This window comes from Coregonus clupeaformis, unplaced genomic scaffold (assembly GCF_020615455.1).
Source record: "Coregonus clupeaformis isolate EN_2021a unplaced genomic scaffold, ASM2061545v1 scaf0538, whole genome shotgun sequence".
NCBI lineage: Eukaryota > Metazoa > Chordata > Actinopteri > Salmoniformes > Salmonidae > Coregonus > Coregonus clupeaformis.
Genome location: NW_025533993.1, coordinates 191,260 through 219,182, shown reverse-complemented (window position 1 = coordinate 219,182; position 27,923 = coordinate 191,260). Strand labels below are relative to the sequence as shown.

The following is a 27,923-nucleotide window of genomic DNA, read 5'->3' as shown; positions in this document are numbered from 1 at the left end:
ACACACCCTGCCTAGCCTGGGAAACCGGGGTACACACACACCACACACTACACACATACACACCCTGCCTAGCCTGGGAAACCAGGGTACCCTGCAGCCCATCCATTGCCACGCCACCCCCTTAACTCTCATGACCCGGATCTGTCCCCCTGTCCCCTCTTAAATCCCTGTCTATCCCCTTACCAGGGGCGCTGGCGCTACACTCTTTCTTCCGCTCTGAGGAATGGTGACCCCCTCCATCCTCCTCCCCTGCTCAGGCTATAATCCATATCGCTATGTGGATTAACAGCACACAGCAAGTCCCTGGAGATCTCAATCTCTCTCTCTCTCTCTCTGGAAACTTCTTTATCTCTGTGTCTTTCCCTCACCTCTCCCCCTTCCCCTCCCTCCCAAAACCAGACTTTACAAACCAAACTGCCAATAAGCCCCAGCCAGAGGATTTGCATCCCAAATTCACTCCACGAGTCCCCCTCTACCCCCATTCCCCCTACACACCTCTCCTGCCAACCCTCTCAGAGTTGCCCTGTCCAATGAAGACATCAGATCAAAGGTGAGGCGGTCGGGGCGGGCAGGAACACTAAGCGGTTCGCCCCCCTGCTTACAAAGAGAAGATGTGCCCCTGACCCCCTCTCTCCCCCCTCGCCCCCCTCTGACTCCTCCGTTCTGTCAGGAGAGGGGCAAACCGGGGGCCCTAATCCAGATTAGTGGTAGATTAAGAGCCCGTCTGACAATGGACCCCCTGGCTGCTTTCACTGGGGAGAGCAGGGCTACAGGACTCTCCCTTTCACCCAGGAGAAAACATCCTCCTTCTCTCCCTCACACCCCAGACCCAGACATGGCTGTTTTCACTGCTACAAGTGGATGGTTACGTGGCGACATGATTTAAGATGGTGGTTGTAGTAGTTGTTTACTTCTCCACAAGTTTTTATTTGATTTAAACAGCATTTTGAAACACTTGTATGAATGCAGCTATGAGCAGGTCATTCTTTTAAAGTGTGCATACTCTACTTGTTGAAAGTGAGGACGTTTCACACTTAAAAAGTAGCATTAACTACCCTAGTTGCAATGTGATCAACAGCAGTGTAAAATGGATATACACCGCTTTTCTCTCAACACTAAACGTTGACCCTCAGACGGCCCTGGCGTCCTCGTCGAGGTTCGGACACTACTACGACGTCTCCAAGACAATGGACCCTGAGATCTGCCAGGCGGCCAGATGCCACGGCTTCTACCTTCCAGAACACTCCACCGCTGTGACATCAGCACCCACCGCCACCGGCCAGAGGTAACCCCAGCAACCCCTGAACACTACTCCACCCTTATCTCTTCATGTTGCTCAGTATTACTTACACAATATATCGTGCAAATGTACTGTATGTCTTAGAGAACTTAGTCAAAACCTAAGAAGCTTACCCTACAACCTGAGAAGCCAACCCTACAACCTGAGAAGCCAACCCTACATCCTGAGAAGCCAACCCTACAACCTGAGAAGCCAACCGTACTATGACCGTGACACACACAGTAGTAGTATACTTACCACGTTTTGGAAGCGTCTAAGAGACACTATTATCATATCTTAGAGAAGCTTTTGGATTAGGTTCGGTATAACCTACAGTTTGAATAGTAATTGTAGATGGACAATGCTTGGACAGTCACTCTAAACGGGCTAGTAGCCCCCCCCTCAATCAGATCACGATGCGGTATTATGGTCAGTTTCTGAGGTTTATAATCAGCTAATAAAGTCTGTATAAAAACAGGGTCAGACTCCTTTCATCCTGAGCAGCTCTAGGTAGGTAGGTTAGTAGGCTGAGAAGAGACATTCAGCAGAGTAAAAGGCTTTGGTGGTGAATGTATTTCAACAGAGAGAGGGACCGTTTGCTGTGAGTTTGTTTTGTTCAACGTTGAGCGTGCTTAGGGTTCAGAGGTCAGGCACGCTATTTACATTTGAGAGGGTGGCGAGACACACACAAGCGCGCACAAAGTCACAAACACACACACAGTTACAAACACACACATACACAGTCAGACACCGAGTCAGACACGCTTGGCAAACAGACCAATCTGGAGCGGAGTGGAGAGGAGGTTTTATAGAACCCTCTGCTTTTAGATCTACAAACAGAGACCCTTTAACTCTGGACCATGCAAACACGTGTGAGTGTGTGAGTGAGTGAGCCTTGCTAATTTCAGTTGACTCCTATTTACTGTCACTGAGCAGTGTTGAGTCAGTCATTGTCATAGGAAATCTTTTTATTTTGTCCTTTATGTTTGTTAGACAGAATCCTTCCTTCTCCTGTCGTTCTGTGGGTTAGTAATTAAGTCTGACAGTGGCATTGCCATCATAGTGGCACTGCCCATCATGTTCTCTGAATAGGGCACTGATCTGCCAGACAACATGACAGCTGGTCAGCAGGAAACTACACCTGCACTGCACTGCTCACACGCACACACGCACGCACACACACACACACACTCCCTAGCCTCCCTTCTTGCACGTGGCCAGCACCCCATGTTGCTACGCTGGCTGTTAAATTGCTCCGTTTCACTCGCTGGCATAATTGGCACAAATTGGTCTCTAGGTGATACAGACCCTGTTGTTTAAGACCAAGCCTCCCCTCTCTGTCCTTTCTCTCCTCAGAGTGGAGGAGGAGGAGGGAGGTAGCATTGAGCTAATATGGCCTCCCTGAGTATGATACTAATTAGCACACGCGCTAGCCCCCCGCGGCTAAACACCTAGCCCTCAGCACCACCTGAATGGAGGGTGCCCAGTGGGGGCGGACGAAGCACAATGCCCTCAAACACAATGGCCACCAAGTGGAGGAAGCCAGCCCGGGGCTGCCTCTGGCTCAAGGAGGAGGGAAGAAAAGCTGATGGAATGGTTCTGCTATGAACCCCTGCAGGGTCAGAAGGCACCGTTGTTTTTGTGAATGATAAACAATAGGAGGCAATGTGTTTGTTCTATGTGTAGCTATATGAGGAAGTGTGTACTGTGTGTGCCTGGTGTTCGTTTAGGCATACGTATATGTGCCTGCTGTCTGGCAAAAGGTGTGTGTCTGTCTGTTCCCCTGTGTTTAAGAGTGTTCTTTAGTTCTGTTAGCCTGTAATTGCTGGCTAGCGTAGTGACCTCAAATCAAATCAAATCAAATTTTATTGGTCACATGCGCCGAATACAACAGGTGCAGACATTACAGTGAAATGCTTACTTACAGCCCTTAACCAACAGTGCATTTATTTTAAACAAAAAAGTAAGAATAAAACAACAACAAAAAAGTGTTGAGAAAAAAAGAGCAGAAGTAAAATAAAGTGACAGTAGGGAGGCTATATATACAGTAAAATAAAGTGACAGTAGGGAGGCTATATATACAGGGGGTACCGTTGCATAGTCAATGTGCCGGGGGCACCGGCTAGTTGAGGTAGTTGAGGTAATATGTACATGTGGGTAGAGTTAAAGTGACTATGCATAAATACTTAACAGAGTAGCAGCAGCGTAAAAAGGATGGGGTGGGGGCAGTGCAAATAGTCCGGGTAGCCATGATTAGCTGTTCAGGAGTCTTATGGCTTGGGGGTAGAAGCTGTTGAGAAGTCTTTTGGACCTAGACTTGGCACTCCGGTACCGCTTGCCGTGCGGTAGCAGAGAGAACAGTCTATGACTAGGGTGGCTGGAGTCTTTGACAATTTTGAGGGCCTTCCTCTGACACCGCCTGGTATAGAGGTCCTGGATGGCAGGGAGCTTTGCCCCAGTGATGTACTGGGCCGTACGCACTACCCTCTGTAGTGCCTTGCGGTCAGAGGCCAAGCAGTTGCCATACCAGGCGGTGATGCAACCAGTCAGGATGCTCTCGATGGTGCAGCTGTAGAATTTTTTGAGGATCTGAGGACCCATGCCAAATCTTTTTAGTCTCCTTTTTTTTGACCTACCATGAGACTCAACGGACAGCTGATCTTTAGTAAGGATTTCTGTGTAAAATGATGGGGTTAACTTTACCCTGGCCATGATGTTGGCAGGAGGTTATGTTAGGGTGGTTTGTCGTTATTAGGGAGTGGCAGAGATCTATGGTGAGTGAGTTTTGTCCCTTGTCAATGGTGCACATCTTACCCTTCATTAACCATTCAAATACTGTGCCCATCCAATCGTAACCAGCAACCCATTAAATAACCCTTCTCAGCTAGTGTGTGTGTGTGTGTGTGTGTCACTACACCTCCAATCGGACCCTCAGGGAGCTGACAGGCGACCAGGTTCTAATTTGATTCAATGAATTGAATCTCTTGATAAGGCCCCTCCATTATATTCATCTGCTCTAGTGGTCATTGAAAGCTCCTGTCATGGGGATAAGGAGTGTATGACTTGGTCTGTTGAGACTTGGTACCTGTCCTGTAATAACCTCATGTTCTACTCCTTCCCTCTTGCTCCTCTCCTTTCCTCCTCCTTCCCCCCTCCTCTCCTCTCCTCTCCACCCTCTCTCCAGCCCTATGCCAGAGGCCTACTCCTCTCTGCTGAACAATCTCCAGGAGGTCATCCACAGGGAAGGCTTTGATGGATCCGTACCCCAGGTAGGTACACTCACACTCTCACACATCCATAGTCCTGTCACTACCCCTATACTCCAAACCATACTACAGCTATCCTCTATCCAAAGAATTCCCCATATGGGGGTCCCAAAGACCTCCTGCCCCCCACAATGACCAAATATACCAATCCCAGTCCGCCCTTGCACACAATACTGTTAGCTATACTCTAACCTGCTCCTCTCAACCCAATACTGTTAGCTATTCTCTAACCTGCTCCTCTCCACCCAATACTGTTAGCTATTCTCTAACCTGCTCCTCTCCACCCAATACCGTTAGCTATTCTCTAACCTGTTCCTCTCCACTGTTAGCTATACTCTAACCTGCTCCTCTCCACCCAATACCGTTAGCTATTCTCTAACCTGCTCCTCTCCACCCAATACTGTTAGCTATTCTCTAACCTGCTCCTCTCCACCCAATACTGTTAGCTATACTCTAACCTGCTCCTCTCCACCCAATACTGTTAGCTATTCTCTAACCTGCTCCTCTCCACCCAATACTGTTAGCTATTCTCTAACCTGCTCCTCTCCACCCAATACTGTTAGCTATTCTCTAACCTGCTCCTCTCCACCCAATACTGTTAGCTATTCTCTAACCTGCTCCTCTCCACCCAATACTGTTAGCTATTCTCTAACCTGCTCCTCTCCACCCAATACTGTTAGCTATACTCTAACCTGCTCCTCTCCACCCAATACTGTTAGCTATTCTCTAACCTGCTCCTCTCAACCCAATACTGTTAGCTATTCTCTAACCTGCTCCTCTCCACCCCAATACTGTTAGCTATTCTCTAACCTGCTCCTCTCCACCCAATACTGTTAGCTATTCTCTAACCTGCTCCTCTCCACCCAATACTGTTAGCTATTCTCTAACCTGCTCCTCTCCACCCAATACTGTTAGCTATTCTCTAACCTGCTCCTCTCCACCCAATACTGTTAGCTATTCTCTAACCTGCTCCTCTCCACCCAATACTGTTAGCTATTCTCTAACCTGCTCCTCTCCACCCAATACTGTTAGCTATTCTCTAACCTGCTCCTCTCCACCCATACTGTTAGCTATATCTCTAACCTGCTCCTCTCCACCCAATACTGTTAGCTATTCTCTAACCTGCTCCTCTCCACCCAATACTGTTAGCTATTCTCTAACCTGCTCCTCTCCACCCAATACTGTTAGCTATACTCTAACCTGCTCCTCTCCACCCAATACTGTTAGCTATTCTCTAACCTGCTCCTCTCCACCCAATACCGTTAGCTATTCTCTAACCTGTTCCTCTCCACTGTTAGCTATACTCTAACCTGTTCCTCTCCACTGTTAGCTATACTCTAACCTGCTCCTCTCCACCCAATACCGTTAGCTATTCTCTAACCTGTTCCTCTCCACTGTTAGCTATACTCTAACCTGTTCCTCTCCACTGTTAGCTATACTCTAACCTGCTCCTCTCCACTGTTAGCTATACTCTAACCTGTTCCTCTTCACTGTTAGCTATACTCTAACCTGCTCCTCTCCACCCAATACCGTTAGCTATTCTCTAACCTGTTCCTCTCCACTGTTAGCTATACTCTAACCTGTTCCTCTCCACTGTTAGCTATACTCTAACCTGCTCCTCTCCACCCAATACTGTTAGCTATTCTCTAACCTGCTCCTCTCACCCAATACTGTTAGCTATACTCTAACCTGCTCCTCTCCACCCCTGTTAGCTATTCTCTAACCTGCTCCTCTCCACCCAAACTGTTAGCTATACTCTAACCTGCTCCTCTCCACCCAATACTGTTAGCTATTCTCTAACCTGCTCCTCTCCACCCAATACCGTTAGCTATTCTCTAACCTGTTCCTCTCCACTGTTAGCTATACTCTAACCTGCTCCTCTCCACCCAATACCGTTAGCTATTCTCTAACCTGTTCCTCTCCACTGTTAGCTATACTCTAACCTGTTCCTCTCCACCCAATACTGTTAGCTATTCTCTAACCTGCTCCTCTCCACCCAATACTGTTAGCTATACTCTAACCTGCTCCTCTCCACCCAATACCGTTAGCTATTCTCTAACCTGTTCCTCTCCACTGTTAGCTATACTCTAACCTGTTCCTCTCCACCCAATACCGTAAGCTATTCTCTAACCTGTTCCTCTCAACCCAATACTGTTAGCTATTCTCTAACCTGCTCCTCTCCACCCAATACCGTTAGCTATTCTCTAACCTGTTCCTCTCCACTGTTAGCTATACTCTAACCTGTTCCTCTCCACTGTTAGCTATACTCTAACCTGCTCCTCTCCACTGTTAGCTATACTCTAACCTGCTCCTCTCCACTGTTATCTATACTCTAACCTGCTCCTCTCCACTGCTAGCTATACTCTAACCTGCTCCTCTCCACTGCTAGCTATACTCTAACCTGCTCCTCTCCACTGTTAGCTATACTCTAACCTGCTCCTCTTTACTGTTAGCTATACTCTAACCTGCTCCTCTCCACTGTTAGCTATACTCTAACCTGCTCACCTCCACTGTTAGCTATATTCTAACCTGCTCCTCTTTACTGTTAGCTATACTCTAACCTGCTCCTCTCTACTGTTAGCTATACTCTAACCTGCTCATCTCCACTGTTAGCTATACTCTAACCTGCTCCTCTTTACTGTTAGCTATACTCTAACCTGCTCCTCTTTACTGTTAGCTATACTCTAACCTGCTCACCTCCACTGTTAGCTATATTCTAACCTGCTCCTCTTTACTGTTAGCTATACTCTAACCTGCTCCTCTCCACTGTTAGCTATACTCTAACCTGCTCCTCTTTACTGTTAGCTATACTCTAACCTGCTCCTCTTTACTGTTAGCTATACTCTAACCTGCTCCTCTTTACTGTTAGCTATACTCTAACCTGCTCCTCTCCACTGTTAGCTATACTCTAACCTGTTCCTCTCCACTGTTAGCTATACTCTAACCTGCTCCTCTTTACTGTTATCTATACTCTAACCTGTTCCTCTCCACTGTTAGCTATATTCTAACCTGCTCCTCTCCACTGCTAGCTATACTCTAACCTGCTCCTCTCCACTGTTAGCTATACTCTAACCTGCTCCTCTCCACTGTTAGCTATACTCTAACCTGCTCCTCTCCACTGTTAGCTATACTCTAACCTGCTCCTCTTTACTGTTAGCTATACTCTAACCTGCTCCTCTTTACTGTTAGCTATACTCTAACCTGCTCCTCTCCACTGTTAGCTATACTCTAACCTGCTCCTCTCCACTGTTAGCTATACTCTAACCTGCTCCTCTTTACTGTTAGCTATACTCTAACCTGCTCCTCTCCACTGTTAGCTATACTCGAACCTACTCCTCTCCACCCAATACTCTCATCCATATCAAACAATTGCCCTTCCCAACTTCGCCCCTCTTCAAGTTACCATGTTGATTCCTCTCACCAAGCTAGAATGACTTCATCAGTGTTATGGTGATGCTGGCAGCAGAGCAGACAAGCTGTGTGTGTGTGTGTCATCTTTGACACTCATCTTTGTTTTTAATTATTATCAATCCTCTTCAGAATGCTTCGTCTGTCTCTCTTGGCGTTTCTGTTTTAATTTTTCCACTGAGGTGTGTGGAGAGGGGTGTGTGTAAGTACGTGCGTGTGTGTGTGTCTCCCCTAGATTTTGTGACCCCTCTGCTCCTCACCTGGAGCCACCTCTCCCCCTGACACTCACACACAGGATTACCCACCTACCCCCGCCCCGACCCAGCGCTGTCAATCATTCGCCAGATTAAGCACTGACATCATCAAAGCGCTTTAGTCAGAGCAGAGGAATGCAGGCGTGCACAGAGGGACGTGGACACGGGCACAACAATGTCCAGTATAGGCAAGACAATGTTGCTACACCCCTGCTCATACAGTTTGCCTTGGATGTTGGCTACAGAAACCAGGCCTAATATTATCACTTCATAATATAGTCTCTTTGGGCCCTAGATGTTATATTTTGGAGTTTTCTGGCTTGACTGTCAGGTGTTTTTTATTCTGGGGCAGTAAGGCTTGGCTTACTGGGGCTGTGGTTGGTGGGTTTGGGCTGTGTTTTGGCACTGTTCCCTGATTCCCTATAGGAGTACTAAACAGCTTCTCTCTATAGGAGGAAACGTTGGCCTCTTCATGATGTTGTCACAGCAACAGGCATGTTACCACGGTTCCCTTCCCACTGGGGCCCAGAGGTCTGATAAACGGTGCTGGGACGTCTCTGACACACATACAAGCTTGTACAGACAGACAGACAGACAGACAGGCACACAGGAAGTGAGTCAGGGATAAACGTGTGAGAGAAATAGAAAAGGAGAAAGACAACAGGAATGAGTGACTGACTGACTGACTGACTGACTTGGTCAGGAAGAGGAGGAGAAATAGAGGGAGGGGGAAGAGGACAGAAGAGTGGGATTGTGCAAGGCCAACAGTGGAAACTCACAGTAACAATGAGGTTTATTTATCTTAGATAGCACCAATGCTGAAAAGACCCAAGCCCTAGGTCAATGGACGAGAGGAGAGAAAGAGAGATTGGGAGAAGGGATAGAAATAAGCAGGGAGAGAGGGATGAGAGAATAGAGAAAAGCATGCTGGGACGTAGGGAAAAGCATGCTGGGACGTAGGGAAAAGCGAGAGACAGAGAAAGAGGGAAGCACCAAAGCAGGGAGCAACTTTATTCTATGGTCTTATGGTGTTTTGTGAGGGTGGGCAACTTGACTTTGGGGTTAGCACTCTAGCCCTCCGTCCACCACCCCTCCCCACGGCCCCACTTGGCCGGCGAGCCTCGTTCTGGTGCCAAGAATGTGCCGGCGTTTCTGGGTGGCGGCCATATTGGAAGCCTGTCTGACAGGTCCATTGTGCCCGTGTCAGATGGCCTCTGTGATTGGGCAGTTGTGTCCAATCACGTTTGGCGGCTGTGTTCCGACGGTCTGTGCTGGTGAGCAGACTCCTGTCCTGTTGGGCTGCTAGGGTCTGTTAACGCCACTGTTTTGTTTACTACCACAACGTGAGGGGTTTTAATCACCAGCAGAAATATAACGTCTTCTCTACGGTCATAGACATATGCCAAATATTAAGGAAAAAATGCAATGATAAAATGTGTTTAAGTTAAAAATGCTATGAAATTTGTAATTTCAACAACATATTATATTCCTTACATGCACTGTATATATCAAGACTCTCAGTATCTTTCTCTGTCCCTGTTTCTGTCTCTGTCTCTGTCCCTGTTTCTCTCTCTCTCTCTCTCTCTCTCTCTCTCTCTCTCTCTCTCTCAGACCAAGTCACGGAACATCCTACGGATCGGGCTGCACTCGCTCGGCTCCGCCCTATGGGGTGACGACCTGTGTTGCCGTGAAAACCCCAGGCACGGCCACGCCCTCACCACCTTCCTTTACGGCCTCCGGTCCATGCTGAGGTCATCGCTCTCTGTCGCTGTGGTTACCGTGCCCTCACACCTCATCCAGGTAAGAGTACGTGCCGTGCACTAAGAGAGAGTGTCGCAAAGGGCACATACAGTGGGGAGAACAAGTATTTGATACACTGCCGATTTTGCAGGTTTTCCTACTTACAAAGCATGTAGAGGTCTGTAATTTTTATCATAGGTACACTTCAACTGTGAGAGACGGAATCTAAAACAAAAATCCAGAAAATCACATTGTATGATTTTTAAGTAATTAATTTGCATTTTATTGCATGACATAAGTATTTGATCACCTACCAACCAGTAAGAATTCCGGCACTCACAGACCTGTTAGTTTTTCTTTAGGAAGCCCTCCTGTTCTCCACTCCATTACCTGTATTAACTGCACCTGTTTGAACTCGTTACCTGTATAAAAGACACCTGTCCACACACTCAATCAAACAGACTCCAACCTCTCCACAATGGCCAAGACCAGAGAGCTGTGTAAGGACATCAGGGATAAAATTGTAGACCTGCACAAGGCTGGGATGGGCTACAGGACAATAGGCAAACAGCTTGGTGAGAAGGCAACAACTGTTGGTGCAATTATTAGAAAATGGAAGAAGTTCAAGATGACGGTCAATCACCCTCGGTCTGGGGCTCCATGCAAGATCTCACCTCGTGGGGCATCAATGATCATGAGGAAGGTGAGGGATCAGCCCAGAACTACACGGCAGGACCTGATCAATGACCTGAAGAGAGCTGGGACCATAGTCTCAAAGAAAACCATTAGTAACACACTACGCCGTCATGGATTAAAATCCTGCAGCGCATGCAAGGTCCCCCTGCTCAAGCCAGCGCATGTCCAGGCCCGTCTGAAGTTTGCCAATGACCATCTGGATGATCCAGAGGAGGAATGGGAGAAGGTCATGTGGTCTGATGAGACAAAAATATAGCTTTTTGGTCTAAACTCCACTCGCCGTGTTTGGAGGAAGAAGGATGAGTACAACCCCAAGAACACCATCCCAACCTTGAAGCATGGAGGTGGAAACATCATTCTTTGGGGATGCTTTTCTGCAAAGGGGACAGGACGACTGCACCGTATTGAGGGGAGGATGGATGGGGCCATGTATCGCGAGATCTTGGCCAACAACCTCCTTCCCTCAGTAAGAGCATTGAAGATGGGTCGTGGCTGGGTCTTCCAGCATGACAACGACCGAAACACACAGCCAGGGCAACTAAGGAGTGGCTCCGTAAGAAGCATCTCAAGGTCCTGGAGTGGCCTAGCCAGTCTCCAGACCTGAACCCAATAGAAAATCTTTGGAGGAGCTGAATGTCCATATTGCCCAGCGACAGCCCCGAAACCTGAAGGATCTGGAGAAGGTCTGTATGGAGGAGTGGGCCAAAATCCCTGCTGCAGTGTGTGCAAACCTGGTCAAGACCTACAGGAAACGTATGATCTCTGTAATTGCAAACAAAGGTTTCTGTACCAAATATTAAGTTCTGCTTTTCTGATGTATCAAATACTTATGTCATGCAATAAAATGCAAATTAATTACTTTAAAATCATACAATGTGATTTTCTGGATTTGTGTTTTAGATTCCGTCTCTCACAGTTGAAGTGTACCTATGATAAAAATTACAGACCTCTACATGCTTTGTAAGTAGGAAAACATGCAAAATCGGCAGTGTATCAAATACTTGTTCTCCCCACTGTAGATGTGTCACATACAGGTATTGCACCCCAGAAAGGCCATTTAGAGTGTCAGTTGGTGTGTCACTAAGCATTTTCAATGAATGTTCATCACCTTTCACATTGTGACGTTGTTCTATGGATTATCAGTAGTGCTGTTAACAGGAATCAACACCCTGGAGCGCAGTGTCACCAGGGTTAGACTACAGTATGTGTATGGTCAACACCCTAGAGCGCAGCGTCACCAGGGTTAGACAACAGTATGTGTATGGTCAACACACTAGAGTGCAGCGTCACCAGAGTTAGACTACAGTATGTGTATGGTCAACACCCTAGAGTGCAGCGTCACCAGAGTTAGACTACAGTATGTGTATGGTCAACACCCTAGAGTGCAGCGTCACCAGGGTTAGACTCAGTGTGTGGTCAACCCCGCTCCAGGGTTAGACAACAGTATGTGTATGGTCAACACCCTAGAGTGCAGCGTCACCAGAGTTAGACTACAGTATGTGTATGGTCAACACCCTAGAGTGCAGTGTCACCAGGGTTAGACTACAGTATGTGGTCAAATGAAGCCAGTGGGTCTCACTGTTACAGAATTGAAAGAGGGGTCCACTTTGTGTGTGTGTGTTGGACCTACTGGAGGCTGCTCTGCCCCGTCCTCAGTGGGCCGTGACATTGCCCCCTTTTGTTTTGACTGGGCCTCTTGACCTTGTGGGCAATGCCACCCAATCTCTCAATGGGACAAGGCTCTATGTTTGCTTAGCCACCCAATCTCTCAATGTTGGACTCTTATTCTGGGAGTCCTCAGACATTCATCCATTGGACAAGCAGGGATGGCATGTGGCTCTGGCTCTAATGGGCTGTTCACTGCATTCAGAGGACCATTTCACCGTTAGTCTACACCTGTTGTTTTACGAAGCATGTGACAAATACAAATTTGATTTGAACCTCTGTTGGTTTTTGTTGTTGCAGTAATTACATGCATCTATACATATTATGTGTGTGTGTGTTCTATTCTGGTGTGTGTGTGTGTGTGTGTGTTCTATTCTGGTGTGTGTGTGTTCTATTCTGGTGTGTGTGTGTTCTATTTGATTTATTAGGATCAACATTAGCTGATGCCAATGGCGACAGCTATTCTTATATATATAATGAAAAAGAGATGACAGATAAAATACTTTACAAGTTACATACATTTAAAACATTAACATGTAGTGTGTGTGTGCATCTATTAGTTACACATACATGTCAGTACATACACACAACAAGTAGGTCACATGGGGGAGAGGCGTGGTGCCGTGAGGTGTTGCTTTATTTGTTTTTTGAAACCAGGTTTGCTGTTCACTTGCGCTAAATGAGATGGGAGTTCCATGCACTCATGGCTCTGTATAATACTGTATGCTTCCTTGAATTTGTTCTGGACTTGGGGACTGTGAAAAGACCCCTGGTTGCATGTCTAGTGGGGTAAGTGTGTGTCAGAGCTGTGTGTAAGTTGACTGTGCAAACAATCTGAATTTTCAAACACATTGTTTCTTATAAAAACAAGAAGTGATGCAGTCAGTCTTTCCTCAACTCTTAGCCAAGAGAGACTGGCATGCATAGTATTTATATCTGCCCTCTGATTACAATGAAGAGCAAGACGTGCCGCTCTGTTCTGGGCCAGCTGCAGCTTAACTAGGTCCTTCTTTGCAGCACTTGACCATATGACTGGACAATAATCAAGATAAGATAAAACTAGAATCTCTTTATTACAAACAGTCCTCTTCCCATCTTTACAACCATTGAATCTATATGTTTTGACCATGACAGTTTACAATCTAAGGTATCACCACTGTAATGTAGTCTCCTCAACTTGTTCAACAGCCACACCATTCATTACCAGATTCAGCTGATGTCTAGAACTTAGGGAATGATTTGTACCAAATACAATGCTATTAGTTTTAGAGATGTTCAGGACCATTTTATTGCTGGCCACCCATTCCAAAACTGACTGCAACTCTTTGTTAAGGGTTTCAGTGACTTCATTAGCTGTGGTTGCTGACGCGTATATGGTTAAATCATCAGCATACATGGACACACATGCTTTGTTTAATGCCAGTGGCAGGTCATTGGTAAAAATAGAAAAGAGTTGAGGGCCTAGAGAACTGCCCTGCGGTACGCCACACTTTACATGTTTGACATTAGAGAAGCTTCCATTAAAGAAAAGCCTCTGAGTTCTATTAGATAGCTCCTAATCCATGATATGGCAGACGTTGAAAAGCCATAACCCAAGTTTTTTCAACAGGTTATGGTTAATAATATCAAAGGCTGCACTGAAATATAACAGTACAGCTCCCACAATCTTCTTATCAATTTCTTTCAACCAAACATCAGTCATTTGTGTCAGTGCAGTACATGTTGAGTGCCCTTCTCTATAAGCATGCTGAAAGTCTGTTGTTAATTTGTTTACAGAGAAATCGCATAATATTGGTCAAACATCATTTCTTCCCAACAGTTCGCTAAGATCTGGCAGCAAGCTGATAGGTCTGCTGTTAGAGCCAGTAAAGGTCACATTACCGCTCTTGGGTAGCAGAATGACTTTGGCTTCCCTCCAGGCCTGAGGACAAATACTTTCCTCTAGGCTCAGATTAAAGATATGACAGATATGAGTGGCTATAGGGTCAGCTACCATCCTCAGTAGCTTTCCTTGTAAATTGTCAATGCCAGGAGGTTTGTCATTATTGATCGACATCAATAATTTTCCCACCTCTCCCACACTAACTTTACAAAATTCAAACTTACAATGCTTTTCTTTCATTATTCATTTTTAATATGATGGCTCACTGTTAGTTGTTGGCATTTCCTGCCTAAGTTTTCCCTCTGTATTCAGGGGTGTGTGTGTGCGTGTGAGTACGCACCTGTGCGTGTGTATATGCGTGTGTGTGTGTGTCCTTACTCTGGACCCTCAGCGTGGAGTAGGTAGAGTCATCTGCTGTGGCATATGGCAGACGGTGGCTCTCTCCCAGAACCCCAGCCATAGAAACACACTCACTAGAACAGACATCCAGATCTGATCTGATCTGATCTGATCTAGGGCTGGGTGATGTGGCCTAAAATTCATATCTCGTTTTTATTTTCAAACTTATGGCCGATTCACGATATACAGTATATCTAGATTTTTTAAAACGTTTTCTCTAAATAAGATTTGTTGCACAATTCAAGGTCAATACACTGCATTTCAAACAGACAGGAATAATCTAATGAATTCAGGGCTTGTGAAGTTATACCTAGGCTAAATATAAGCCTTCCACAAACATAAGACCCACTAATAATGTAATTATTTTATCAAAATAGTTTAACCTTATTTTTTGCAATAATCACTGATCTGGCTTTCAAGTCTGTCTATGAAAATGTCATTTTTGTTACAAATGTAACCAGAACCATGCAGATCCACTAATAATGACCAACTTCTGGTAGCAGGCGTTATAGACAATTAACACAGGTCTCAAAAACAATCTATCAAGCACAAGACCACGTGCTAGTGAGTAGCCAGCTAATCTTTATAATGAGCCAACTTAGATCGATTTGCTCGCTAACAAGGTAGAACAGTTGAACTGTTATGAATACACCCTCCTGTCCGTCTCCAACTGTTTGAACCACATAGCCTGTTCACTTTGTTTAGATGTTTAGATGTGGCCTACCTGGATAAGAACATGCTTATTTCTCAGAATGAGAACGAGTTGCCAATTCCTGATATAAATGTATTTTTATGCTTATTGCACATTTATAAAACACAGACTAGACAGCTAGCACATAACAGTATGTGGCTAAAATGCTGCTAGGTATGTGGTACCGCTATGCCGCGCACAACAGAAACTGTGCATTAATTTTCCACGATCATGTTCATTGATACTCTTGTTTTAGTATGGTCAGCTCTATTCTACGTTTTGGGAGTTGAGACATAAAAAGGGTATCGTTAGAAGGGGAATCAACTTATTCTGTTGGACCAAACCTCAAATGCAAATAGATAGTTTAATCTGCTTGTTGTCAGAGAGGAAGAAGATGATCTTTCGTCTTTGTTGTTTGTGAGTGGCAGGGGAAGGGGCTTGGTGTCTGTGGAGTGGGAAGGTGCACAGTGAACACAGAAGGGGCTTGGTGTCTGTGGAGTGGGAAGGTGCACAGTGAACACAGAAGGGGCTTGGTGTCTGTGGTATGGGAAGGTGCACAGTGAACACAGAAGGGGCTTGGTGTCTGTGGAGTGGGAAGGTGCACAGTGAACACAGAAGGGGCTTGGTGTCTGTGGAGTGGGAAGGTGCACAGTGAACACAGAAGGGGCTTGGTGTCTGTGGAGTGGGAAGGTGCACAGTGAACACAGAAGGGGCTTGGTGTCTGTGGAGTGGGAAGGTGCACAGTGAACACAGAAGGGGCTTGGTGTCTGTGGAGTGGGAAGGTGCACAGTGAACACAGAAGGGGCTTGGTGTCTGTGGAGTGGGAAGGTGCACAGTGAACACAGAAGGGACTTGGTGTCTGTGGAGTGGGAAGGTGCACAGTGAACACAGAAGGGGCTTGGTGTCTGTGGAGTGGGAAGGTGCACAGTGAACACAGAAGGGGCTTGGTGTCTGTGGAGTGGGAAGGTGCACAGTGAACACAGAAGGGGCTTGGTGTCTGTGGAGTGGGAAGGTGCACAGTGAACACAGCACAGAAGGAGCGAAGGACACGATACCAAAAGACAAACACTCATGAAAACAGAAAAATATGTAAACCTTGATTCTTGAGAGACAGGCATTTGGAAGATCGCACAAAAATATTTTTTACATGGCAAAAATTAAATCACGAAGCAGAGCAAACTCTTTGGTCCTTTAAAAACATGCTGTATGTAAATAGTGTGAGCTATAGCTTGGAAAACACTGTAAATAAATATGACTCTGGATGACAACATAATGATGTTTGTTTCCAACATCAGGGCTGTTTTCCTAAAGGAGTTAAATCTGATATGTGTTTTGTTTCCTTGCCATGATAATAACAAGTATCGCGATACTGGTATAGTCCCGGCCCAACCCAGTACCCCCCTAACCCTGTCCTGAGAGGTAGAATGGACAACGGATGCCTTCTCTGATGGGAGTGCCCACTCAGACTGTCCCTCTCTGGCCTGAATACTAAACCCTTCTAATCTGATTCTTTACCCCCCTCTACCCTGTGACAACGATGTGATTTTGGAGGTATGGCAAGGCGAGACTACCCTACTGAGAATGGGGAAGGGGTAGAGTGGGGTGTGTGTTTTAGGCTGTTTGTGTGTGTGCACGCGCGCTTGGGTGTATGCGTTCTCATGAACAGCCTGATTCTGACTTGTCTGAGTGATATTTTAAGGACAGAGGGTTGAGACAGTACAGAGTGACTGTGATAGATAGTGGAAGCTGTATTTAGCTAATTGGTTAGTCTGGTCTCTCTCAGCCACAGACAGTCTAGACTGGCAGCAGTGGGGCTAGTTGGTTAGTCTGGTCTCTCTCAGCCACAGACAGTCTAGACTGGCAGCAGTGGGGCTAGTTGGTTAGTCTGGTCTCTCTCAGCCACAGACAGTCTAGACTGGCAGCAGTGGGGCTAGTTGGTTAGTCTGGTCTCTCTCAGCTACAGACAGTCTAGACTGGCAGCAGTGGGGCTAGTTGGTTAGTCTGGTCTCTCTCGGCCACAGACAGTCTAGACTGGCAGCAGTGGGGCTAGTTGGTTAGTCTGGTCTCTCTCGGCCACAGACAGTCTAGACTGGCAGCAGTGGGGCTAGTTGGTTAGTCTGGTCTCTCTCGGCCACAGACAGTCTAGACTGGCAGCAGTGGGGCTAGTTGGTTAGTCTGGTCTCTCTCGGCCACAGACAGTCTAGACTGGCAGCAGTGGGGCTAGTTGGTTAGTCTGGTCTCTCTCGGCCACAGACAGTCTAGACTGGCAGCAGTGGGGCTAGTTGGTTAGTCTGGTCTCTCTCAGCCACAGACAGTCTAGACTGGCAGCAGTGGGGCTAGTTGGTTAGTCTGGTCTCTCTCAGCCACAGACAGTCTAGACTGGCAGCAGTGGGGCTAGTTGGTTAGTCTGGTCTCTCTCAGCCACAGACAGTCTAGACTGGCAGCAGCGGGGCTAGTTGGTTAGTCTGGTCTCTCTCAGCCACAGACAGTCTAGACTGGCAGCAGCGGGGCTAGTTGGTTAGTCTGGTCTCTCTCGGCCACAGACAGTCTAGACTGGCAGCAGTGGGGCTAGTTGGTTAGTCTGGTCTCTCTCAGCCACAGACAGTCTAGACTGGCAGCAGTGGGGCTAGTTGGTTAGTCTGGTCTCTCTCAGCCACAGACAGTCTAGACTGGCAGCAGTGGGGCTAGTTGGTTAGTCTGGTCTCTCTCGGCCACAGACAGTCTAGACTGGCAGCAGTGGGGCTAGTTGGTTAGTCTGGTCTCTCTCGGCCACAGACAGTCTAGACTGGCAGCAGTGGGGCTAGTTGGTTAGTCTGGTCTCTCTCGGCCACAGACAGTCTAGACTGGCAGCAGTGGGGCTAGTTGGTTAGTCTGGTCTCTCTCGGCCACAGACAGTCTAGACTGGCAGCAGTGGGGCTAGTTGGTTAGTCTGGTCTCTCTCAGCCACAGACAGTCTAGACTGGCAGCAGTGGGGCTAGTTGGTTAGTCTGGTCTCTCTCGGCCACAGACAGTCTAGACTGGCAGCAGTGGGGCTAGTTGGTTAGTCTGGTCTCTCTCGGCCACAGACAGTCTAGACTGGCAGCAGTGGGGCTAGTTGGTTAGTCTGGTCTCTCTCAGCCACAGACAGTCTAGACTGGCAGCAGTGGGGCTAGTTGGTTAGTCTGGTCTCTCTCGGCCACAGACAGTCTAGACTGGCAGCAGTGGGGCTAGTTGGTTAGTCTGGTCTCTCTCAGCCACAGACAGTCTAGACTGGCAGCAGTGGGGCTAGTTGGTTAGTCTGGTCTCTCTCGGCCACAGACAGTCTAGACTGGCAGCAGTGGGGCTAGTTGGTTAGTCTGGTCTCTCTATCCATTATTAAACACCAAGGGAGGGAGAGTAATGCACAGAAAGCCTCCTCTCACCTCCCAGTGCCACAGTCCACTTGCTCATCACACACACACACGGATATGATACATACACTACCCCATCCCCCTGGCACACACACATACACCCTTCCACCACCAACCACCACGCCTCAATATAAAATAAAAATATACCCAATCACTCTTATAGTGTCCTGGACCGACCGAGGCAGCACCACCTAAATGCTATCCCTGGGTTTGACTGGACCAGCACACTCCGTTTGGGAGGCAGTTGTGTGAGATGAGGGAGAGGGGGAGGAGGAGGAGAGATGGGCGGGGTGATGGAGAAGAAAACATGGGAAGAGAGGGAGGGGGTCCTAGTTTGTCTGTCATAGCCCCAGTCTAATTCAGTCCAGCATGTATGAACAGACTACTGTTTACTACATAACACACACACACACATTGTCTAACACCTACACACTCAGGCTCATACACAACATGAAGTAAACACACTCATGCACCACCTAACAAACAAGTGGACACAGACACATTTGAATGCACCTATGTCAATGCACTGGGGAAAGGATAACTGCATTGAAGCGGCTATAAATCGGCATTTGGTTTATTGATTGTGATATGTTGTCTGACGACCTTCAGGTAACTGCCAAAATAAAGGAAACACTTGAGTAAATGAGGAATGCAAAGTATATTGAAAGCAGGTGCTTCCACACAGGTGTGGTTCCTGAGTTAATTAAGCAAGTCACATCCTCCATGCTTAGGGTCATGTATAAAAATGCACAGTTGCCCATAACTATGGCTACCATGGCTAGAAGAAGAGATCTCAGTGACTTTGAAAGAGGGGTCTCAAAGGAACATAGAGGGTTTAAAGGGTGTGAGTGTGTCTCTCTCTATGTCACCAGATCTCAACCCAATTGAACACTTATGGGAGATTCTGGAACGGTGCCTGAGACCGTGTTTTCCACCACCATCAACAAAACACCAAATTATGGAATGTATTGTGGAAGAATGGTGTCACATCCCTCCAATAGACATCCAGACACTTGTAGAATCTATGCCATGGCGACTTGAAGCTGTTCTGGCGGCTCATGGTAGCCCAACGCCCTATTAAGACACTTTATGTTTGGGTTTCCTTTATTTTGGCAGTTACCTGTAGCCATCTTAAGATGAATGCACTAATGTAAATCATTCTGGATAAGCGCATTTGCTAAATGACAAAAAGGTAAATGAAGCGTTAGAGTTGTTGTCTGTCTTCAGTGGGTTGTTCAGGTGGGTTAGGGGAAGTACAATGATGGGATATGAACTCATTGTCCCATCGCTGGTTCTTAATGAGGTCAGAGAAGGTTAAAGCAGTTGAACTGAAATACCTCTGAGTCCTTTATCAATTATGGAAGGAAATCATGTGAGGCTGAGGTTAAGACACACCCAACATATCTTCAAGTCCACGGTTCTGTGTGTGTGTGTGTGTGTGTGTGTGTGTGTGTGTGTGAGAGATCCCATTTTTCTTGTGTGTGTTCACTGTGGATGCAAATCATTTGGGTTTGGACATTGTGTAGGTGCATTTGTCTAGTTTTTTGTCATTCACACAGGGATTGTGTTCATTCAGTTGGCCATCCTAAAATCACAGACCACACACTCCCTACTGGTGGCCCACCCATCTAAACAGTACCACTAAAATGTGTGCTAAATAATTTCGCTCAGCCAAACTCTTACCCCGGGTTTAAATTCTGTGAATGACTGACCTCAGCTAGCCTCTAAGTGCTCTGAGGCCTGACTGGGGGGACATGCATACTTTAAAAGGAGAAAAAGACAGGAAGGCATGAAAAGTGCATCAAGTGGTGGCAGGCAGCCAACACAGAGAGGAGGATGTTCATGAATTAAGAGGCTGAGAAGATGAATAATAGAAGACTCCCTGCATCCCTCTCTCCCTCTCTTCCTCTCTCCCTGCATCCCTCTCTTCCTCTCTCCCTGCATCCCTCTCTTCCTCTCTTCCTCTCTCCCTGCGTCCCTCTCTTCCTCTCTCCCTCTCTCCCTGCATCCCTCTCTCCCTCTCTTCCTCTCTCCCTCTCTCCCTCTTCCTCGTTCTCTACTGTCACAACAGAGAGGACATCTGACCAGCAGGGGGAGCCCTCCTCCTCGAGCGATTCTCTCCCCTTCACCCCTTCAGTTGTGTGTGTGTGTGTGTGTGTGTGTGTGTTCTTGCGTGCATGCTGCGTGTGTGTTTGTCTTTGTGCATGAGTGTACATACACACGTCTCTCTACCTGTGTGTTTATGTGGTACAGAGATATTATGCAGCATCTCTTCCTTGCTGCTGCTATTGTTTACCCCCCCCCCCACACCTTTCTCCATGTATCCTCAATAACTACCCCCCCACACCTTTCTCCATGTAACCTCAATAACTACCCCCCCCCACACCTTTCTCCATGTATCCTCAATAACTACCCCCCCACACCTTTCTCCATGTAACCTCAATAACTACCCCCCACACCTTTCTCCATGTATCCTCAATAACTACCCCCCCACACCTTTCTCCATGTAATCTCAATAACTACCCCCCCACACCTTTCTCCATGTATCCTCAATAACTACCCCCCCACACCTTTCTCCATGTAACCTCAATAACTACCCCCCCCACACCTTTCTCCATGTAATCTCAATAACTACCCCCCCCACACCTTTCTCCATGTAACCTCAATAACTACCCCCCCCCACACCTTTCTCCATGTAACCTCAATAACTACCCCCACACCTTTCTCCATGTAACCTCAATAACTGCCCCCCCCACACCTTTCTCCATGCAACCTCAATAACTGCCCCCCTCCACACTCCACATTTCCCCTCTTCACCCTATCGGCAGGTAGTGGTGACCTGACGTCGGGTAATGATGACCTAATTTAATTTCAGCCCTGACGGCTTGCCAGGAGGTTTTCAATTACCTGTGATCACTCTCACCTCTGTCTCTTTTTCTCTCTCTCCCTCCATCTCTCTCTTTCTTTCTCTCCATCTCTCTCTCTCCTACAGAACAGAGCTCTGATGGGCAATATAACCAGGTTGTGTGACACGGCCATCGCTCTAGAGTCCTTCAGAGGCTCAGAGAGAGAGACCAACCCCCTGTACAAAGATTACCACGGTAAGACACACACACACACACACAGGGCCAGTACAAAAGGATGAGAGCTGTGTGTGTGTGTGTGATTGTGGAGGCAGGTCCGCTAGGCAGGCAGGCCTCTCACAGGGCAGCGCAGGCTGTCAGGGCCTGTTAGTGTGCTGCTGCTCAATCAGACGTGCTCCTCACTAGACAGGCCGGGGGGGATTCAGCTGCCACGCCGCACTCTCCCCCTCACCCCCCAGCAGAGCTCCTCTCTTCCCCCTCCCTCACCCGTTCTCCCTCCACACACATACAACCCCAGTCCCATATACCCCTGAGGCCTGGAGTAGAACAGAGTGGACTGGGGAATCAATATTATCACCATCACGCTCCATCTTTTTCTCTCTCCGTTCCTCTCTCCATAGATGGCATAGTCTGCTCTGAAATGGTGGCTGAGAGTCAGAGAGGGGGATGAGGCAGAGAGAGCCATGAGGGAGAGGAAGGAGAGGTTTTTTTCTCAGCTCTCTCCCTCCTTTTCGCCCTCTTTCCATTTCAGCCCTATCCATCCCCCTCTCTCTCTCTGCCTCTCGCTCGCTCTCCCTCCCTCATACACACATTCCCTCTCTCCATCACTCCCTCACACTCTCGCTCCCACACATAAAGGTCAGTTTAAGCGATGGAGGTATTTTTAGTCATGCCTCTCTCTTTCTCTCTTGCTCTTTTTCTCTGGTTTATTCCCCCTCTCCTCTTTTCCCCTTGTTTATTCCCCCTCTCCTCTTTTCCTCTGGTTTATTCCCCCTCTCCTCTTTTCCTCTGGTTTATTCCCCCTCTCCTCTTTTCCCCTGGTTTATTCCCCCTCTCCTATTTTCCCCTGGTTTATTCCCCCTCTCCTCTTTTCCCCTGGTTTATTCCCCCTCTCCTCTTTTCCCCTGGTTTATTCCCCCTCTCCTCTTTTCCTCTGGTTTATTCCCCCTCTCCTCTTTTCCCCTGGTTTATTCCCCCTCTCCTCTTTTCCTCTGGTTTATTCCCCCTCTCCTCTTTCCCCTGGTTTATTCCCCCTCTCCTCTTTTCCTCTGGTTTATTCCCCCTCTCCTCTTTTCCCCTGGTTTATTCCCCCTCTCCTCTTTTCCCCTGGTTTATTCCCCCTCTCCTCTTTTCCCCTGGTTTATTCCCCCTCTCCTCTTTTCCCCTGGTTTATTCCCCCCTCTCCTCTTTTCCCCTGGTTTATTCCCCCTCTCCTCTTTTCCCCTGGTTTATTCCCCCTCTCCTCTTTTCCCCTGGTTTATTCCCCCTCTCCTCTTTTCCCCTGGTTTATTCCCCCTCTCCTCTTTTCCCCTGGTTTATTCCCCCTCTCCTCGTTTCCCCTGGTTTATTCCCCCTCTCCTCTTTTCCCCTGGTTTATTCCCCCTCTCCTCGTTTCCCCTGGTTTATTCCCCCTCTCCTCGTTTCCCCTGGTTTATTCCCCCTCTCCTCTTTTCCCCTGGTTTATTCCCCCTCTCCTCTTTTCCCCTGGTTTATTCCCCCTCTCCTCTTTTCCCCCTGGTTTATTCCCCCTCTCCTCTTTTCCCCTGGTTTATTCACCCTCTCCTCGTTTCCTCTGGTTTATTCCCCCTCTCCTCTTTTCCCCTGGTTTATTCCCCCTCTCCTCTTTTCCCCTGGTTTATTCCCCCTCTCCTCTTTTCCCCTGGTTTATTCCCCCTCTCCTCTTTTCCCCTGGTTTATTCCCCCTCTCCTCTTTTCCTCTGGTTTATTCCCCCTCTCCTCTTTTCCCCTGGTTTATTCCCCCTCTCCTCTTTTCCCCTGGTTTATTCCCCCTCTCCTCTTTTCCCCCTGGTTTATTCCCCCTCTCCTCTTTTCCCCTGGTTTATTCCCCCTCTCCTCTTTTCCCCTGGTTTATTCCCCCTCTCCTCGTTTCCCCTGGTTTATTCCCCCTCTCCTCCTTTCCTCTCAATCCGGTTAGTCAACCCTAGTTGAGACAGATGAAGAGTGAAGTCATTAAATGCCATGTTTTAGTTTCTCCTCTAACACCATGTTTTATTTACATACTAACACGTCCCATGTCCCTTACCTACCCCTCTGTCCCAGTGCAGGCAGTCGGGGACTGACCGTCCCACGTCCCTAACCTATCCCTCTGTCCCTCTGTCCCAGTGCAGGCAGTCGGGGACTGACCGTCCCACGTCCCTAACCTATCCCTCTGTCCCAGTGCAGGCAGTCGGGGACTGACCGTCCCACGTCCCTAACCTATCCCTCTGTCCCAGTGCAGGCAGTCGGGGACTGACCGTCCCACGTCCCTAACCTATCCCTCTGTCCCAGTGCAGGCAGTCGGGGACTGACCGTCCCACGTCCCTAACCTATCCCTCTGTCCCTCTGTCCCAGTGCAGGCAGTCGGGGACTGACCGTCCCACATCCCTAACCTATCCCTCTGTCCCAGTGCAGGCAGTCGGGGACTGACCGTCCCACGTCCCTAACCTATCCCTCTGTCCCAGTGCAGGCAGTCGGGGACTGACCGTCCCACGTCCCTAACCTATCCCTCTGTCCCAGTGCAGGCAGTCGGGGACTGACCGTCCCACGTCCCTAACATATCCCTCTGTCCCTCTGTCCCAGTGCAGGCAGTCGGGGACTGACCGTCCCACGTCCCTAACCTATCCCTCTGTCCCAGTGCAGGCAGTCGGGGACTGACCGTCCCACGTCCCTAACCTACCCCTCTGTCCCTCTGTCCCAGTGCAGGCAGTCGGAGACTGACCGTCCCACGTCCCTAACCTATCCCTCTGTCCCAGTGCAGGCAGTCGGGGACTGACCGTCCCACGTCCCTAACCTATCCCTCTGTCCCAGTGCAGGCAGTCGGGGACTGACCGTCCCACGTCCCTAACCTATCCCTCTGTCCCTCTGTCCCAGTGCAGGCAGTCGGGGACTGACCGTCCTACGTCCCTAACCTATCCCTCTGTCCCAGTGCAGGCAGTCGGGGACTGACCGTCCCACGTCCCTAACCTATCCCTCTGTCCCAGTGCACGCAGTCGGGGACTGACCGGCATTGTTGTTGTTTTGCTTTGTGTTCACCAACCGCACAATAATACGTTTCAATATAATACACATCTGAGGAATTGAATCTCTCTTTTAGAAAGATGTTGATCTGATATGTAACTATACTGGCATTATTTGACCTAGAACTAAATATACATCCTCAGTTTAAGAATTCGCAAATGTGTGTTCATCATTGTGTGTGTGTGTGTGTGTGCGTTTGTAGCAGCAGTTCAGGGCTGCTCAAAGCATGCTGGGATGCCTGTCACAGCGAATCAGGCGATAGGAAATCACCCAAGTGCACGGAGGAGAGAACTCACCATCCCCCTCTCTTTCTCCATCTATCCCCCCTCTCTCTCTCTCTCTCTCTTGCTCTCATTCTATCCTACTCTCCTTTTGTACCATCCCTGCCTCTTCTTTCCAGTTTTATGAAAATGTCACTTTACGGAGGGAGGGAGAATCTCTTAGGGTCTCTTCCTATGAAAAGTGAACCTATTTATTCCCCTTGCCCACCACCCCTCCCATCTACAACAGCTCTCCCCCCCTTATGTATAGCAAGCCCTACAACACACACACACAGTCATTCCAGCCTCTCCAGTCTTCCTTCCTGAAATAAGAACTCAATTAGTTTGTCCCCTGGAATAGAAGTCCCTGTTTATCTTGTTCTGCCTCATTACTTGAGTATAATCACAACATTTTGCCTGAGTGCTTCAAGTGCTGAATCTTACAGCTCCTGATAGGGAGGGAGGATAGAGGGAGCGAGGGAGAAAGGAGAGGGAAATATGGAGGGCGAAGGAAGAGCGCTGAGGGACTTTTTGCTAATGTGTAGTTGACCTGTCTCCTGAGCTCCCTAATAATAGGAGGTCTATGAGGGCCTGGAACATAACTGGCATTTACAACTCCTTTGGTGCATGAGGGGTGCATCTTAATAGTCTATAGTGACTTCCTCTTCCCATGTCCACTCCTTCATCTGCTCTGATCTGAAAATATAAGATAGGTTTAAGCAAGGTGGTGGATGCCTTCCAGGTATAACCTGTTCACAATCCACTTTGTTTCCACATCAGTGCAGAGGAAGTAAAGGAGACAATTAGAGGAAGCCACTTTGACTATTGAGATGCACCCATGGATGATGTGTACTTTGTCCTTCATCCAAATTGGTTTCTCTCTGTCCTCCTTTCTCCCAGGTCTGCTAGATGTGCGCCAGGTGCCCTATCTGAACTGCCTGGTGTGTGATCTGCCCGACAACAAGGACCTGGCCTTCAAACTCAAGAGGAAGCAGTTCACCATTGAGGTAGGCCTCTGTCGCCACGACAACCCGCTGGAGCATGAGGTTACGTAATCTAGCAAACAAACAAGTGTCATATCCTGTTATCTTTTCACACGCTTTCTCTCATACTGTTTAAAACAATCTCTCTCTTTCACTCTCTCTCTTTCTAATTTACACATTCAGGCACATACTCCCACACGCAGAGAAAAAGCACATTATCTCAACAGCCAACGTATCATATTATAATTTCATGAAAGCGTTAACTTATTACAGATCTCCATTGAGAACAGAAGTAATGATTTATTTAAAACCTTTTGCATTTCATTTCTTCTGCATTCTTCCTGTTCACAGCATGGCTCACATTAAGTGCTGATGGTTATTATGGATTGTCTCTGGCGTTAGCCTCACTTCACTAGCCTCTGTTAACTTTCTCCAGCTATCGGTTGGCAATGAGAAAGGTGAAACTATTGATTATACACCGGTGTTGTCACACCTACCTCCGAGCAACTTCAAAGGTACCAGAGCGAGAGCAGGAACAGCTCATGAACAGGAGATGAGGAAAGACTATTGTGTTCTGGAGTACTTGAGTTACTATGGACCTTTATCATGCCCCTATGACACCTACTTCCTGTTATTGTTGAGTACTTTTGTTACTATATACCTTTATCCCACCCCTATGACACCTACTTCCTGTTATTGTTGAGTACTTTAGTTACTATAGTATGGACTGTGTAGATAGTGCAGTGCATATGCTTGTTCCTCTGATGAGATAGTTATACCATGGTCTGGCAGGTTTTAAGTTAAATCTTGGGGCTCTGTTTCGACGTGGGTACACACCACACCACTGGTACTAGACTGACCAAGTAGAAAATCTGTCATTTTCAGTCTCTATTGTAGACTGAACTCTCCTGGGATTAGAGGTTTGACTATGCTAATTCAACCCCCAACGGCCCCTCCCTGACCCTCTGGCCTCTTTAGCCAGCCACTCCATTAAGGGCCCTCATTGTCTGTCTCCCTCCTCTCTTTACTCCCTCCGCAGACCCCCCAATCCAACTCCTTGAGTCCAGCTGCCCTCCCCTCTTACCCTTACCCTTATCCTGCACACACACACACACACACACACACACACATTCACTCTCCCTCACTGTAATCCATCACTCAGTGGCTCTTCTCTCCAGATGAAGGGCCCCTCCTCTGTCAGACTCATCATTGGCCCTCATTACTGTATCATTACCTTATTATTAACTTATCATACTCTGGCCTTGTAGTTGTTAATCAGGGACTTATTGTCTCTGGTAGGAGGAGAGGAGGGAGGGAGAGGAGAGAGGGAGGAGAGAGAGAGAGGAGAGAGAGGGAGAGGAGAGGGAGAGGAGAGAGGGAGGGAGAGGGGGGAGGGAGGAGAGAGGGAGAGGAGAGGGAGAGGAGGGACTTCCACTCTTCATACTCACCTTTTATCACCCCTCTCACCCTTCTTCCCCCTCTCTCCTCTTTCTCACCCTCTTCTCCCCTCTCTCACCCTCTCTTCTCCCCTCGCTCACCCTCTCTTCCCCTCTCTCTTTCCCTCTCTCTTCCCCTCTCTCTTCCTCTCTCCTCCCCTCTCTCACCCTCTCTTCCCCCTCTCCAACCCTCTATACACCCCCCTCTCTCCTCCCTTTCCTCCTCTTCTGTCCTCCCCTCTGAAAAGCCCTCTCCAGTGTAGATTTATAAGGTCCATAAAAGTCAAGGTGGTTATCCTGAACAGCCTTTTAATTCCCCTCCTTAGTGGAGCTATATGGCTGCTGGGCTGAGCTCCTGCCTGAGCGTCGGTGGGCCTGGGTGATGTTCTGCTGCTGCATGCTGTCTGTGAGGGACAGGCTTTGTGTGGTTGTCTTGGGAATGACAGGCAGCACTCGTAAAAAAAGTAAGACATG

General features: G+C 47.9%; 1 protein-coding gene across 2 annotated transcripts in view; it reads left to right on the top strand.

The window, feature by feature from the left end:
* The window catches only part of elp4 (elongator acetyltransferase complex subunit 4), an 88,156-nt gene that overhangs the window by 18,082 nt on the left and 42,151 nt on the right, over positions 1-27,923 (top strand). For both annotated transcript variants that reach the window (XM_041859616.2, XM_041859617.2), the window contains exons 5-9: positions 1,134-1,285; positions 4,464-4,548; positions 9,819-10,007; positions 21,662-21,770; positions 25,931-26,037. In XM_041859616.2, coding sequence (XP_041715550.2) covers positions 1,134-1,285; positions 4,464-4,548; positions 9,819-10,007; positions 21,662-21,770; positions 25,931-26,037 — 642 coding nt within the window. The remainder of the gene's footprint in view (positions 1-1,133; positions 1,286-4,463; positions 4,549-9,818; positions 10,008-21,661; positions 21,771-25,930; positions 26,038-27,923) is intronic.